We start from the raw sequence: 15610 nt of genomic DNA on the forward strand, positions 1-15610 counted from the left end.
AAGCTAAGCGATGCGTCTTCACATAGGTACGGCGTTCTGTACTGAAGCTAGCTGGAGGAACATTTGAAAACACAATTTCAATCCACTAATAGCGAGCGATCTGATGTTTTTGTACGACAGATATGCAGCGATTCACTGCACGAAAAAGTCTCAAAAGTGTCCCCAAAACATCTCGCTCCATCGCCCCCTTGAAAAATGAAATCGCCCCCTGGGGGGTCATATCGCCCAGCATAAGAACCACTGATCTAACCTACCCCAAACTAAAATGCACAACTCAACCCAGGCATCAGACACAAACACGAACAATTGAGCGTGCTCCCTTTTAACCTCTGGCGAGATTGCTTGGAACAAAACAGTATTTAATTGCCGCTAAGGCTCAGCAGAGGGGATGCTCTGGAAAAGACAGGCCAATATTTATTTACAGGCCCTGGGATGCCAGCTTTCCTCCCTCTTAAAAATGTCAGCTGTCTTAAGAACCAGGTGGATGCAAACACGCCGAGCCAACCCCGAGGCAGGAGAGAAAGAAACAGAAAGTGTGTGTGAGAGAGTGTGGTTTCTGTGTTTGTGTGTGTGTGCCCGTGCCCTGTCTTCCCACCCGTGATGCTTCTTTCCATCTGCAAAGAGCGCAACGGGGCGCTGGGCCCCTCCTTCCACCTGCGTGGGAGTCCTGCGGCTTGCAGAGATACCGGCTGCAATTAATGCGTCAGCTGGCAAAGTTTTGCGATAGCCGAAGGAGAGAGAGAAGCCCTATCAGATGTAAAAAAAAAAGAAAAGCAACAGAGCCCAGCCCGCAGAGTGCAAAGTTGGATTGATGTATAGCTAGGAAATAAAATTCTGAACCAAGGGGGGGGGCTGAAGCCCCTCCCTGGGTCAAGGACAAATCCTGCAGAGGGTGAACAGACCCAGAGAGCGGGCCTGGCTGCAGAGGGTCCTCAATTTGCCAAAGGGAGACATTTTTGGTTCCAGAAAAACAAAACTCACCAGTCTCCAAAGCTGTGCTCTCCTGGCACACATTGTTTTTTTTTTTCCAACAAGAATTCATTGCACAAATAGCACATTGCACAGAATTATCGCAGGGGAAGCCAATTGCCAGGGTGAGAAAACTTGCATTTCTGCAAAAGTGTTCTTGTGTGACTTTTGTGGGTCTGGCTCAGCTTTGCTTCCTTCTCTGGAAAACGGGCAATTTATCCAACCGTTTTTGCTCCATTTGAAACAGCAGGATTTCTGTTAAGTCTGGAGTGAGCTAGCACTAAATTTGGGGTGTTTTTAAGTCACAAGGATCATATTTATCATCAGGAAAAAAAATGTGTTTATAATTTGGCTTCAGAGGGAAAATTCAAGAGCCAAAAACCAGGAAAATAAATACATCGAAAGGACTTTTCTGAAACAAAAGATTGTTGTTTATAATAAAGGATGTGGAAATAAGTCCTCAACAGTTATTAATAATAAAACATCAGGAAATTAATCAGCGGTCTTAACTTGAATGTGCATTTCAAGACCAAATAGAAACCAGCAAAATGTTCCTTTTTTTCTCCCCAGAAGTCTGTCAGGCAAACTACCCTGGCCAGTTACTTTTTAAATACTTATCTCCTGAGAACAAAAGGAAAACTTTTCTAAATTGTATAAAACATTTTTTTTTTTTTTTGAGGGGAGGATGGGATAACATTAGTCTTCAGGAAATTTATTTACGGCATTCGAAAAACTTGTACTGTTGTCCTCTTTCCTTTTCAACGCATTTTTGGCTGGAAATAATTCTTTAAAAAAAGAAAAAAGAACAGAAGAGAAAGAACGGAGAAAGTGCAAGAAAGTTACAAGTTATCTGGACCCCTTATAAAATTCCAGGAACGAGGAATTGCACAATAACACTCTCATCTATTTTATCCTTGGCCTATAAACTTCGGGCAGCATTTAGCCTCTAGATGGAGACGTTTGTAGTTTCTGAAAATTGCCAGGAGCCAATCTTGAGAAAATCAAGATTTGGGCTTTTGCATTTGTGCACATGGTTTTTTTGTTTTGTTTTGTTTTGTTTTTTGTTTTACTTCTATATCTGAGGCTGAGCTGTACATTTTAGCTTAGGAAGTGCCACGAAAATAAATCCATCTAAAGGAAATTTAAAAAAAAATAAAATAAAAGATAGCGTCGTTTAGAATAAAGGATGCATGGAACGCCTTAGAAATAATAAGTCCCCAACAATTATTAATAATAAAACATTGCTACCCTCTATCTGGATCCAGCTGAAAAGCAGATTTTTGGGGGGACCTGCCCCAGAGCCAAGGATTGCAAAACAGAACCCAAAAACAATTCACTTTCCAAACGGTACCAAATGAGAGGGATCTTGGAGTCCTAGTGGACAATCCCTTAAACACGAGCCGGCCGTGTGCGGCAACAGCCAAAAAAGCTAACACAATCCTTGGTTGTATAAACAGAGGCACAGAATCAAAATCACGTGAAGTCTTAGCACTGCTTTATAAAGCCTTAGTAAGGCCACACCTGGAATGCAGCATCCAGTTTTGGTCACCGCATTACAAAAAAGATGTTGAGGCTTTGGGAAAAGTGCAAAGAAGAGCAACTAAGATGATTTAAAGGCCTGGAGACCAAAACATGAAGAACGGCTGCAGGACTTGGATTTGCTTAAAGAAAAGAAGAAATAGGGGAGACATGATAGCAATATTCCAGTATTTGAAGGGCTGCCACCAAGAAGAGGGGGTCACGTTATTTACTAAAGCACCAGAGGGCAGGACAAGAAACAATGGTTGGAAACTGACCAAAGAGAGAAGCAACTTGGAATTAAGGAGAAACTTCCTGACAGTGAGGACAATTAACCAGTGGAACAGCTTGCCACCAGAAATCGTGGGTGCTCCATCACTGGAGATTTTAAAGAAGAGACTGGACAGTCACTTATCTGAAATGGTATAAATTCTCCTGCTTGAACAAGGGGTTGGACTAGAAGACCTCCAATGTCATTCCTATTCTATTCTATTCTATTCTATTCTATTCTATTCTATTCTATTCTATTCTATTCTATTCTATTCTATATTCTATTATTCTATTCTATTCTATTATTCTATTCTATATTCTAATTTTATATTCTATTCTATTATTCTATTCTATTAATATTCTATATTCTATATTCTATTAATCTATATTCTGTTCTTTTATTCTATTCTATTCTATTATTATTCTATATTCTATTATTCTATATTCTATTCTATTCCATTCTATTCTATTCCTTATTCTATTCCTTATTCTATTCTATTCTATTCTATTCTATTCTATTCTATTCTATTCTATTCTATTCTATTCTATTCTTCACCTCCTATCACACATGGATACGTCTTTGAATTGCAAAGCTTTATTATTTTGATTTCGCGGTGAGGCTTTCGAGCTGAACTTAATGCAAAGAGACGGAGTACAGCTCAGCGTTTTCCATCTTGAAAACCTTACCCATTCAAGCCACAAGGAAAACAGTCTCCGACTTTCAGGTTAATGTGATGTGAAGCTGTAATTCTGCAGTGCAGACAGACTCCGTTGATCTTTTCATTGTGGGCAGCTGGAAAAGGAAAAAAAGAGGCTGAAATTGTGAGTTTCTCCTGTTGATCTTTTTACAGCGGCAGCCTCAGCCTCGCAGCTGCTGGTAAGAAGAAAGAAAAACACCCTTCCAGCTTTGCATCTCAGCCTTTGCAACAGCTAAAACAATAATTTTTCCAAGCTAATATCTTTTCAGCTTGTCTGTACGCATTTGCTTTTTCACACACACATACCCCCCCCCCATTTTTTTTTTTTTTTACAGGGCCTCTACATATTCCTGGTCTACGCACTCTATAATAGTGAGGTAAGACTGAGCTTAGAAACACAGCAAGTTTCTAGTCCTTATGATTTTAAATATAACTGTGGCAAGGCGTGGGTGGTGGCTGGGGCAAGCCTGATCTGTGGGAGGCTTACTATTTCAGCTTTTTTTTTTAACTATTAAAAAAAAATTGGTCTCTCAAGATCAGGAGACTGTTGCATCAGTTATAACAGAAGTTTGGAAGAAAAAAAAAACCTGCCTTTTTTTAATCACTTTAAAAAAAAAAAAAAAGCATGTTATGGCCAGCTGGGGATTCAGAGTGCAGAAACAAATCTGTACCATTTGTTTTTACGTTTCTGCTTGTTGTTGCACAAACAAACTTAAGGAGCCATCATTCAACCGTACGACATATGAACAGCAAGACCAGATTTCCTAGGATAAATTTTTTTCTCTTTTTTTCCTTACATATAAAAGGAGCCAAAACTCGTTGCAGGATTCCAGATGTTGCTAAAAGGCCTCTCGCAGCCCCACGTGGCGGGGACGCTGGGAGATGTAGTTTACCGTTAGGTGGAGATGTCACTCAATTGTGCCCCCAAGGTTCTCAAGGAGAAAGAGTTTTGAGAAGTGTAACTAAGACACTCATCTTCCCCAGTTCCCTGCTCCGTCGCTATCAAATGTGGAGAGTTCTCTTTCATTGGCTCTGGAAGACCTCGAAAATTTAGTCTGATCTGAATTTCAGGCACGGGGCTTTCCTGACTTCTGGAGAGCATCATTGGTGGGATACTTTGGACCAAATGGCTGACCTCTCTTTGTGTTCCATCTCCAGGTGCGCAATGCCATCCAGAGAATGAGAGAGAAGAAAAAAGCCCTCTCCTTCACGGTAGGTCTGAAGACCCCAGCAAACTTTCTCTACCTTTCGGTTCCATTTTGGGTTAGATGTTCCAGCGTGGCCTCCTCAGAATAAACTGGGACCGTCCGCTCCAGATTCCACTTGGCACGGTCGAAGGAAAGGATGAGGGCTGGAGTCTTACCACATCGGAGACACTTTCTGGGAAAAAAGCTTCTCTATAGGGGTGACCCATTTGTTACCATCTACTCCTTGATGTCTAGGGCAGGGCTTTTCAACCAGTGGTACGGGTACCACCTGTGATACATTGGCACCTGGCAGGTAGTACGCGACCATCCTAGAAAGGTGGTAGCGGGGGAGGCTCCTTGCCTTCGCAGCATCTGGAGGCAGACCTGCACAAAGTTATGGAGGCCCACCTTGCCTTCGCAGCATCTGGACCCAGACCTGCACAAAGTTATGGAGGCCCACCTTGCCTTCGCAGCGTCTGGAGCTAGACCTGCACAAAGTTATGGAAGCCCACCTTGTCTTTGCAGCGTCTGGATCCAGACCTGCACAAAGTTATGGAGGCCCACCTTGCCTTCGCAGCGTCTGGACCCAGACCTGCACAAAGTTATGGAGGCCCAACTTGCCTTCGCAGCATCTGGACCCAGACCTGCACAAAGTTATGGAGGCCCACCTTGTCTTTGCAGCGTCTGGATCCAGACCTGCACAAAGTTATGGAGGCCCACCTTGCCTTCGCAGCGTCTGGACCCAGACCTGCACAAAGGTACGGAGGCTCACCTTGCCTTCGCAGCATCTCAGAGAGGTTTTCCTGCTTCTCCCAGGCGTCAGGGAAGGTCCTCACCCCCCAGAGCTTCTCTTCTCCTGTCGTTTCAGAACTGCTCCCACCCTGTCAATTATCTGTCAAGCCCCAGGAACACCTCCTGGGAGATGGCCAGATTCAACCCAACCACTCCGGAAAGTACATCCTGTTCCACCGAGAAGGACACCACGTCCAAGAGCAAAGGTAGGGAGAGAGTGGCTTTTCCTTCCAGCCAGCAGGAAGACTCGGGCTGCGTTCGGATGTTGGCTGTTTGCACCCAACTGATGCCTCTTTCCTAATATAGGGAACTTCACTGCCAAAATCCCACGGACTGTTTCATCAATTATGTCGCCAGAGAAACCGGTAAGTCCCACGCGCTCAGAAGGTGTCCTAAATGTTCACCTTCTCCTGGGCATCAGGCCACCTTGTCAGTGTGAGCATTTCGCATCTCTTGTGTTGAGTAAAACAGGTCTGATGGCCAAGTGTGGGGTGTACGCCCTAGCCTCAGTCAAGCGCCCTGTTGCCCGTGTTGTGTTGTTTCCACAACTCCTCTTTCCCGTGGCCATCTTTGGACCTCAAGCTTCTGGAGGACGCCATCTTGCAGGAGAAAGAGTTAGACCTGCTGAGGGGAACACCTTGTGAGACTAGCTTCCCGTTGTCTCAAGGAAAGCTGTGGGGCCAGTTTATGGAGCCAAGTCCCTGGCTGAGCACACCGGGGACCTATGGGGTGTGTGAACACGCAAACGGTGAAGGCCAGTAGCATCTAGGAGGCCCTTCCAGGCCTGCACAAAGTGATGGAGGCCCACCTTGTCTTCGCAGCATCTGGATCCAGACCTGCACAAAGTTATGGAGGCCCACCTGCCTTCGCAGCATCTGGATCCAGACTGCACAAAGTTATGGAAGCCCGCCTGCTTTCACAGCATCTGGATCCAGACCTGCACAAAGTTATGGAAGCTCACCTGCTTTCACAGCATCTGGATCCAGACTGCACAAAGTTATGGAAGCCCGCCTGCTTTCACAGCATATGGATCCAGACCTGCACAAAGTTATGGAGGCCCACTTGCTTTCGCAGCATCTGGATCCAGACTGCACAAAGTTATGGAAGCCCGCCTGCTTTCACAGCATCTGGATCCAGACCTGCACAAAGTTATGGAGGCCCACTTGCCTTCGCAGCATCTGGATCCAGACCTGCACAATGTTATGGAGGCCCACTTGCCTTTGCAGCATCTGCATCCAGACCTGCACAATGTTATGGAGGCCCACCTGCCTTCACAGCATCTGGATCCAGACTTGCACAAAGTTATGGAGGCCCACCTGCCTGCACAGCATCTGGATCCACACCTGCACAACGTTATGGAGGCCCACCTGCCTTTGCAGTGTTTGGATCCAGACTTGCACAAAGTTATGGAGGCCCACCTTGCCTTCGCAGCATCTCGGAGAGGTTTTCCTGCTTCTCTCCCCCCCCCTCGCCCGTCCATCCGTCATCAGCAGCGTCAGCAGCTTCCCAGCCGAACGCCGTGTTCTCACCAGCCAAAGCCCGGTGACATGGGGGTGCAGATGCCTAGATGACATTTCTGCCAGGCTATTGAAAAGGACGATGGGCGCGGTCACATCCAAGCCCCCCCCCATGCCTCTCCGTCAAATAAACAGCTCTTCCCCCACTCCCCTTCTTTCCTCCCCCCCACCCCATTTTAATCAGCAAAGTACGCCTCGCCTGGTGTCTTGTTTTGAGGGTCTGGATGGGGCTAGCAAAATCAGGGTGTCGGTCACCTCCCAGGTGTTAGATCCAGCGACCCATGTCATTGCCAAGTTACCGGGCACCCGGCCTTAAGCACAGGGCTCAATCAATTAAGCCAGCCAGAAACGTTGCTGGTGATTTTTAAATGCCAAGGCCAGCGTTAGACTCACGAGGCGGAGAGGAAGCGAGCTTCGCGCCCGGCTTTTCCGTCTCCTTCCCCAGCTGGAGTGACCAGAAAGGGTGGAAGGTGGACTTGGGATAAAGTGAATTCTGGGGTGGGAGGAAGAGAAAAATTGCAAAGATTGGCTCTCAGCTGTTGGAGATCAGCTTCCTGATCATAAGGTCTAGAAACTTAGCTTTGTTTTTCTTTTCTTTTGTTTTTTTTTAACAAAAGAGGCAGGTACTTTCAGTCTGGTGCGCTGTAGGATGCTGCGTGGGTGTGTGTTTGTGTGTGTGTTGATGCATGTTGATGGAGAACATCTAGGCAGAGATTTGTGAGTCAGGAATGACTTGCTGGCACATTATATGCATACACACACCTCACTGGGCTCAAAGGATATTTTATCCATGATAAAATAAAATAAAATAAAATAACGGGGTTTCCCAAGCTGTGGATAAGAGTGAGTTGACTTGAACCCACTGTGGACTCACTAAACCTGGGTGAAAAAATGCAGTCTGGCAATCTTGAGGTTGAATTCAAGGTTTGTGTAAAGGTTGGATTAGATGACCTCGGAGGTCCCTCTAAACCTCTGAGTCCATGAAAATGGAGTTGCTTGTACCTTGCAGACATATGGACTACAAATCACACCATCCTTTAGGGCTCCAGCAACAAGAAGGCTGCGCCACTGTGAGGTAGAATGGATTAAAATAATTTTTACAAGGGGGGCATCGTAAAAAAAATGAAACAACTTTCTTTTTTTTTAACAATTGCATCTCCAGTTTTGAAGGGAATAGAGATTGGAAAAAGCCAGCGCACAAGAAAGAAAGAAAGAAAGAAAGAAAGAAAGAAAGAAAGAAAGAAAGAAAGAAAGAAAGAAAGAAAGAAAGAAAGAAAGAGGGAGGGAGAGAGGGAGAGAGGGAGGAAGGAAGGAAGGAAGGAAGGAAGGAAGGAAGGAAGGAAGGAAGGAAGGAAGGAAGGAAGGAAGGAAGGAAGGAAGGAAGGAAAAATTGACCTGGCATTTGATCATGACCTCTTATCATCGTAGAATAGAAAAGTAGAAGCCAGAACGGTGCTTTGGGGCAATAAACACATTTAAAAGGGTTTTTTGGTCATCCAAGACGGGATCCTAAGCATCGCTGTGTTATAAAATCGAGGTGGTATGTTGTTTGCTTACGTTAATATTTGCAGACTGAAAAGAGCTCCGATGAAAGTTTGATTAGCAAAGTTTAACTGGATATTGTTTTCTGGGAAACTGTTTGGCTATGAGATTGAAGACATATGGGGGTTACCTGCAGAGATTTAGGGAGATTCATTCTCTCTCTCTCTCTCTCTCTCTCTTTCTCTCTCTCTCTCTCTCTCTCTCTCTCAATCTCTCATTTTTAGTCTCTCAATCTCTCTCTCTTTCTCTCTGTCTCTCTGTCTCAATCTCTTTCAATCTCATTCTCTCTCTCTTTCTCTCTCTCTCTATCTCAATCTCTTTCTCAATCTCTCTCTCTCTCTCTCATTCCCTTTCTCTGTCTCATTCTCTCTCTTTCTGTCTCAATCTCTCTCTCTTTCATTCCCTTTCTCTGCCTCAATCTCTCTCTCTCTCTCATTCTCTCTCTCTTTCTCTGTCTCAATCTCTCTCTCAATCCTTCTCTCTCTCTCTCTTTTTCCAGGCTGTACAACTGACTGCCTTCAAATCATCAGGTAAGGCTTCCCCTCATTTGAGTTCATATTTGCTAAATTTTCATGCTCCAAGGTGGGAATAAAACGTTGTTTTAACTGGAGAAATCACGCCTCAAATTGCACTAGCCAGGAGCCTTGTCGCGCTCAGAATCCAGACCGGAGTATTCCTTCCCTGCAGAATATTAGTTGAGAAAGTTAATAATAATAATAACAACAATAACAACCACAACAATAATATCAAACTTTTGCAAAGTTGAAAAACACCCTCCAGATCAGACCAGCCTCTGCAACGGGAATTGCTGACCAATTTCTAATTTTTGCAAGCATATTAAATCGTGCCTCAAATTCTGCTCTTTAGGACTCTTGTCATGCTCAGGATCCATGCCCAGGACACACCTGAGTACAGGCAGTTCTCGACTTACGAACACAATTGACCCCCAAATTTAGGTGGCTCAGTGAGAAATTTCTTAAGTGAGTTGTGCCCCATTTTACGACTTTTCTTCGCTCCAGTTGTTCAGGCTAGCAACACGGCTGGGAAGCGAATCGGGCTCTCCCCCCCATTGACTTTGTTTGTCAGAAGGTCGCAGAGGGGGATCATGGGACCTCCCCCTCCGGGATGCTGCAACCGTCATAAGTGTGAATCAGTTTGCCCCAAGCGTCCAAATTTTGATCAGGTGACCATGGAGATGCTGCAGTCGTCATAAGTGTGAAAAACGATCATCAGTCAGTGTTTTCAGGGCTGTTGTGACTTTCAACAGTCACTAAACACACTGTTGTAAGTTGAGGACTGCCTGTATTCCTTCTCTGCAGAATATTTGTTGAGAAAGTTCCATATATATAAATATATACTTGTGTGTATATATAATGATTAGTATTTATATGTTACTTATATGTAAGGGTGTAGGTCGATTCATATGTTGTATATAGCATGTTTAAATGTGTGTTATATATGTGTACACTTGGAGAGCAAGCAAAAATTTCATTTTTAATGTATGCCATTGTGCCCACAGTAAAAATGACAGTAAAGGTTATCTATCTATCTATCTATCTATCTATCTATCTATCTATCTATCTATCTATCTATCTATCTATCTATCTATCCATCCATATCTATCTATCTATCTATCTATCTATCTATCTATCTATCTATCTATCTATCTATCTATCTATCTATCTGTGTCTATCTATCTCTCTCTGTATCTACCTATCTATCTCATCTACCTCTGTCTGTCTGTCTGTCTATCCATCTATCTATCTGTCTGTCTATCTATCTATCTATCTTATCTAGCTAGCTATCAAGCTATCTCTGCCTCTGTCTCTATCTATCTATCTATCTATCTATCTATCTATCTATCTATCTATCCATCCATATCTATCTATCTATCTATCTATCTATCTATCTATCTATCTATCCATCCATCCATCCATATCTATCTATCTATCTATCTATCTATCCATCCATATCTATCTATCTATCTATCTATCTATCTGTGTCTATCTATCTCTCTCTCTCTGTATCTACCTATCTATCTCATCTACCTCTGTCTGTCTGTCTGTCTGTCTATCTATCTATCTATCTATCTATCTATTTATCTATCTATCTATCTATCTATCTATCTATCTATCTATCTATCCATCCATATCTATCTATCTATCTATCTATCTATCTATCTATCTATCTATCTATCTATCTATCTATCTATCCATCCATCCATCCATATCTATCTATCTATCTATCTATCTATCTATCCATCCATATCTATCTATCTATCTATCTATCTATCTATCTATCTATCTATCTATCTATCTGTGTCTATCTATCTCTCTCTCTGTATCTACCTATCTATCTCATCTACCTCTGTCTGTCTGTCTGTCTGTCTGTCTATCTATCTATCTATCTATCTATTTATCTATCTATCTATCTATTTATCTATCTTTATATCCATATTTATATCTATATATCATCTATCTATGTAACTATCTAATTATTATCTATCTGTTTGTGTATGTATGTATGTATGTATGTATGTATGTATGTATGTGAATATAAAACTTTTGCAAAGACGAAAAGTACCCTCCAGATCAGACCAGACACTGCGACGGGAATCGTTGACCAATTTCTATTATTCACCAGCATATTTTCAAACCGCAATTCGCATGCAAATCCTCAGTGATAGAAAGCGAGAACAATGTTGTTATTAAACAGGGACACGGTGCAAAGTCTTGATGGGGGGGGGGGAAATCAAACGGTTGTTCTCTTGCTTCGCTGGCCCCCTCCCCACCAAAAGCCTCTGGACCCCATTCACTTGACAAGAGGCCACATGTTTCTTTCCACCCCCACACCTCCCCCAAACATCACCCCCTCCCCAAATGAGTCGCTGGCTGGCATTATGGAGGTATGATATTCAGTGGATATTCAGTCCACTCCATTATCTGGGAAGGTGAGGGCCCTGGAAAAGAGGGGGTGGGCTGTGCAGGGGGGGGTGCCTGTGAGATGGGGAGGGGGCCCCCAGAGAATATTGTCATATGTTTAGCCACACAATGAGGTGTTTCTTTTGTTCCCGCCTGACGGAGAAGACGATCACCACAGCCCCTGTCTCCTCAAGTGTCAGTGCATTGTCTCCCCGTGATAATTTCATTACCGTGTTTGAATACATCTCGCATGTTGCTAAGCCGTGCTTAGCAACATATGCTCCCTGTCCCTGCAGCTGGGCACCCGACAGGATCGGGAGGTGGGGAGGGGGGGCCATTCCGGCAAGCCGGAGGCTTGAAGCGAGATAGGATTCCCCACCACCACCACCCCACTTTACGGTGCCAGCCTTGGGAAAAAACAACAACAGGGTACCGTTGACCCAAGACTGGGTGTGAACATCCGAGTTGTGGACGTTCAAAAAACGAACCACATCCTTGTGGCTGTGCTGCAGATGTGAGACCTTCTTTCCCTCCGTTGGGAAGAGATGGGGGTAACAGTGAGGCTGGCATCTTCACACTAGGTTAGCTGGAGGGACTCCCCCCCTGAGGGTGGGAGACGCCAACATCTCCAGTTTTGGTGAGTTTGCATCAATCCGGGAGGGATTTTAACCTGTTTTTTGGGGGGGATTTTAATTTTTTTTATTTATTCCCTTTTCACTCTACAACAAAAAATAAAAATACGTTTTTTTCCCTTAACAGTACTGTGTTGTACATCTCATATATATTATTTACAATTATTTGCGTTAGCAATCGTATCTGTTTGTTTCTCTGTCCTAGCCAATCATAACATTTGTTCCATGTCTCGTAGAATTCTGTTGACTCCTTGTCTTTTAGTTCTAGCGTAAGTTTGTTCATTTCCGCGCATTCTAGCATTTTATATATAATCATATCATTTGTAGGTATGTTTTCACCCTTCCAACACTGGGCATATACTAGGCGGGCTGCTGTTAATATATGTACAATGATGTATTGGAGTTGTTTTTCCATGGATTGGAACAATTTGAACCTGTTAACGGGGGTCCTTGATTTAATGTACGGCCCGTCAATTCCAGATTAGCTTCCATCGCTCCGTCTACTTTTTAAACTGAAAAAACAACAACAACAACCAAGATTGAAGGAAACTAAAACGGCTAAACCATGATGGGCCTTTTTTTCCTCTTTCAGGCTTATGAGCCGAGCTGTTCCCAGCGACGTATCTCCAACCGATGACTGTTGAGGGACAAAAAAAAACAACAACAACAGAAGATGGAGAAGTGTGTGGAGGGTTCCTTTTCCAACCCCTTTCGGATGCTGGCTCCGCAGTTAGGATTTACTAACCAAGATGCTTTCCTCACCGTTTCCCACGTCCCCAAGTTCCCTTGCTGTGGATTGTGGCTTATTTGGGTATCCCAAAGGTGCCTTTTCTGGAGGCCACTGGACTTTCTTGTTTCTCTTTGAAGATGTTTTGCTTCTCGTCCCAGAAGCTTCTTCAGCTTTGACAAGATGGTGGGGAATGGAAGGATTTATCCTCCTTGCAAACAGCTGGTCATTTGCCTCCTTTTAGAGAGTCATTAAGGCCACTTGGAGGCTTACATGTGTCCTCAGGGTCACCTGAGTGGTGCAAATGGGTGTGAGGTCTTCTTGGCTGCAGGATGTTTTCTGCCCTGGGTCCCTTCCTTGTTGGAGACAGGCACAGGCTGTTGGGGAAGAGTCTATGTTGTCTGCATCTCAAACTGAAGCGCAAATGTTTCCCGTAGCCTGCAATGTTTTCCGGAAATCCATTTGGGAGTCTGCAAAGAGTATAAATCCTTCCCTTCCCCACCATCCAGTCAGAGCTGAAGAAGCTTCTTGGATGAAAAAGCGAAACATCTTCAAAGAAAAAACAGTTGCTTCTTGAGAAAGCAACCTTGGGACAACCATGATCTAGATGACTTAGAATCTCTATCGGCTTATTTGGGTCTTTGAGTATGTGGAGATACTCGGTCATAAAATGGCAACCTTGGTAGGGGAGCCTCTGATTTCCCCACCCCCGCCCCTTTTCTTGGCTTCCAAGCTAAGGAGAACAACCAGGCAACACAACAATCCATCCTAATTGTGAACCTCTGGTGAACACTTCTACCGTAGTGTCTTCCAGCCTGGAGCAAATGAGCCACAGCAGGAGAAAAGACTATGTAGTCACCCCAAAGGGCAGTGTTGGGTAGAAGATTAGTCTAGTGGGTGGGTCACAATGGCCTCTTCTGATGTGGCTGGTCCTCAACCTTAGATCAATCTCCATCGGAGCCGTCTGTTCTAGCTGCCCCTAGAAGAACGTTCTCCTTTCTGGAAGCCAACTCTTGAGGGTTGATCAGCTTTCTATCTCCTTATTTTTCATCCCTGGCCCCAAACCTTCCTTGTTTCACACCAGCCATCTCTGCCAGGGCTTTCCCTATCCACCGACATCATCCCGATGCCTCCAGAGATGCTACCTTCATCCTGTTTTCAGCAGGACGCAGCCAGGGACATCAAGCCAGGGAAGATAAGGTTCAAGAAGATTTGAGAGACCTTCAGTTTCAGAAAACGACCCTGGGTGCTCATGGAAATCTTTTGATTGTCCCATTTTGGGCATGAAACCGTTTCCGTGAGCGCCGATGGGACATTTTCGAAGCGCTATTTTTAAAATTATCATCAGCTTCTGAGGGCCAACGGACTTTTTTTCCACCCTTCCAGTTCCAGTTTTTTTCAGGACAATGACTCCTCGGGTGTCAGCAATATCTGTCGTAGTGCTTGCTCTCTCTGACATGTCCAGGAGGCTAAAAATTCCCATTTTTAATCCCAACTTATTCCGGATGCCCCCCATGGCCCTTTCCGTCTGTGTCCTCCTTGCGAAATTTACTCCAGTGTTTTGAATTCGAGATCCTTCAAAGGAGACTTTGGACGAGGCGGAAAAGGCAAATGCACCGACAAGCATTATGGGGTTGTTGTTATCCAGCGGTAGATGGTCACATTAAGAGAAAGCAGGACGTGTGTAACTCTTGGATGTAAAAACGTACAGTCATCTCCATTTATTATTTTAAAAATTGGATCAGCCGGCTGGGGGGGCGGAACGTGACGGGTTTCAGTGTGCTCAAAGTAACGCTTAGAGATCTTTCTTTTACACACACACAAAAAAGCACCCACCGGGAGAACAGGACTTGTGTTGTGTTTATGAAGCGTGGACATTTGGCGACATATTTTGAGACCCAAACAGGGAGATAACCAGCTGTAATCTTTTGAGGGATTCTTCTGCCGACAACAAAATAAAAACTTGAAAACTCTCCCAGGTCTTTCCTTCGCCTGTTCTCTAGGAAATCTTTACATGTGGTCGGGCGTTATCGGCTGAGATTTTAAAAGTGGGCAGGGCCTGTGGGGCCAAAAAAAAAAAAAAAGTCTGGTGGGGAATATCTTCCTCCCCCCCCCCAAATTAAATTAAAACGGCCTCTGCTCAATTGGTGAAGAGGAACCACCCCCCCTTCCCCCAGGCCTGATATCCTTGGCCAGGCTGGCTGGGGCCCATGGGTACTCTAGTCCCGCACACCTGGGGAGGGCGGAGGGAATCACAAACTCAGCAAAGGGCTGCTGCTATCTGAACAGTTAGCCCAGCTGAAATCTGAATTAAATATATGCCTTGAAAAGATCCGCAGGAAGGGAAATAGAAGGGTGCCCTGGCGATGCTCGAACCCCAGACTCAAAATGTGCTTCTCAGGGGGAGTCCTAATGTCTGAATAGGCAGCTATACCTGGAAGCAAACATCTGGAAAGTGTTCTCTAAATGCTATTGGTTTGGGGGTCTCTGGGAAACATTATTTTGCAAGGGAAGACCCCGGCAAGCTCTGTTTCTTGGCTGGGTTCCTTAGTTTTTGCCCTTTCTTCCTTCCTTAACTGTCTCCTTCCTTCTCTCCTTCCTTCCTTCCTCCTTCCCCATCTTTTCCTTCCTTCACTGTCTCCTTTCTTCCTTAACTGTCTTCCTCCCTTCCTTCCTTCCTTTCCTTCTCTAATTAATACCTAGGATAATTTCCATTTCCTTCCATTCTTCCTTCCTTCCTTTCCTTTCTTCCTTTCCTCTTTCTCTCCTTCCTTCCTCCCTCCCCATCTGTTCCTTTTCTTCCTTCCTTCCTTAATTGTCTCCTCTCCATCCTTCCT

The 15610-nt window shown here is 44.4% G+C and overlaps 1 protein-coding gene across 1 annotated transcript in view; it reads left to right on the top strand.

Moving 5' to 3' along the window:
- ADGRD2 (adhesion G protein-coupled receptor D2) overlaps positions 1-12972 on the top strand; it is a 41913-nt gene extending 28941 nt beyond the window's left edge. The window contains exons 21-27 of the mRNA XM_039321610.1: positions 3791-3832; positions 4614-4667; positions 5511-5640; positions 5741-5799; positions 7961-8026; positions 8993-9023; positions 12639-12972. Of these exons, the coding sequence (XP_039177544.1) occupies positions 3791-3832; positions 4614-4667; positions 5511-5640; positions 5741-5799; positions 7961-8026; positions 8993-9023; positions 12639-12646 (390 nt within the window). The 3' untranslated portion in view covers positions 12647-12972. The remainder of the gene's footprint in view (positions 1-3790; positions 3833-4613; positions 4668-5510; positions 5641-5740; positions 5800-7960; positions 8027-8992; positions 9024-12638) is intronic.
- The last annotated feature ends 2638 nt before the right edge of the window (positions 12973-15610 follow it).

Source organism: Crotalus tigris, unplaced genomic scaffold (assembly GCF_016545835.1).
Source record: "Crotalus tigris isolate CLP2741 ecotype Arizona unplaced genomic scaffold, ASM1654583v1 scf7180000023746.1698619, whole genome shotgun sequence".
In the NCBI taxonomy this organism is placed as follows: Eukaryota; Metazoa; Chordata; class Lepidosauria; order Squamata; family Viperidae; genus Crotalus; species Crotalus tigris.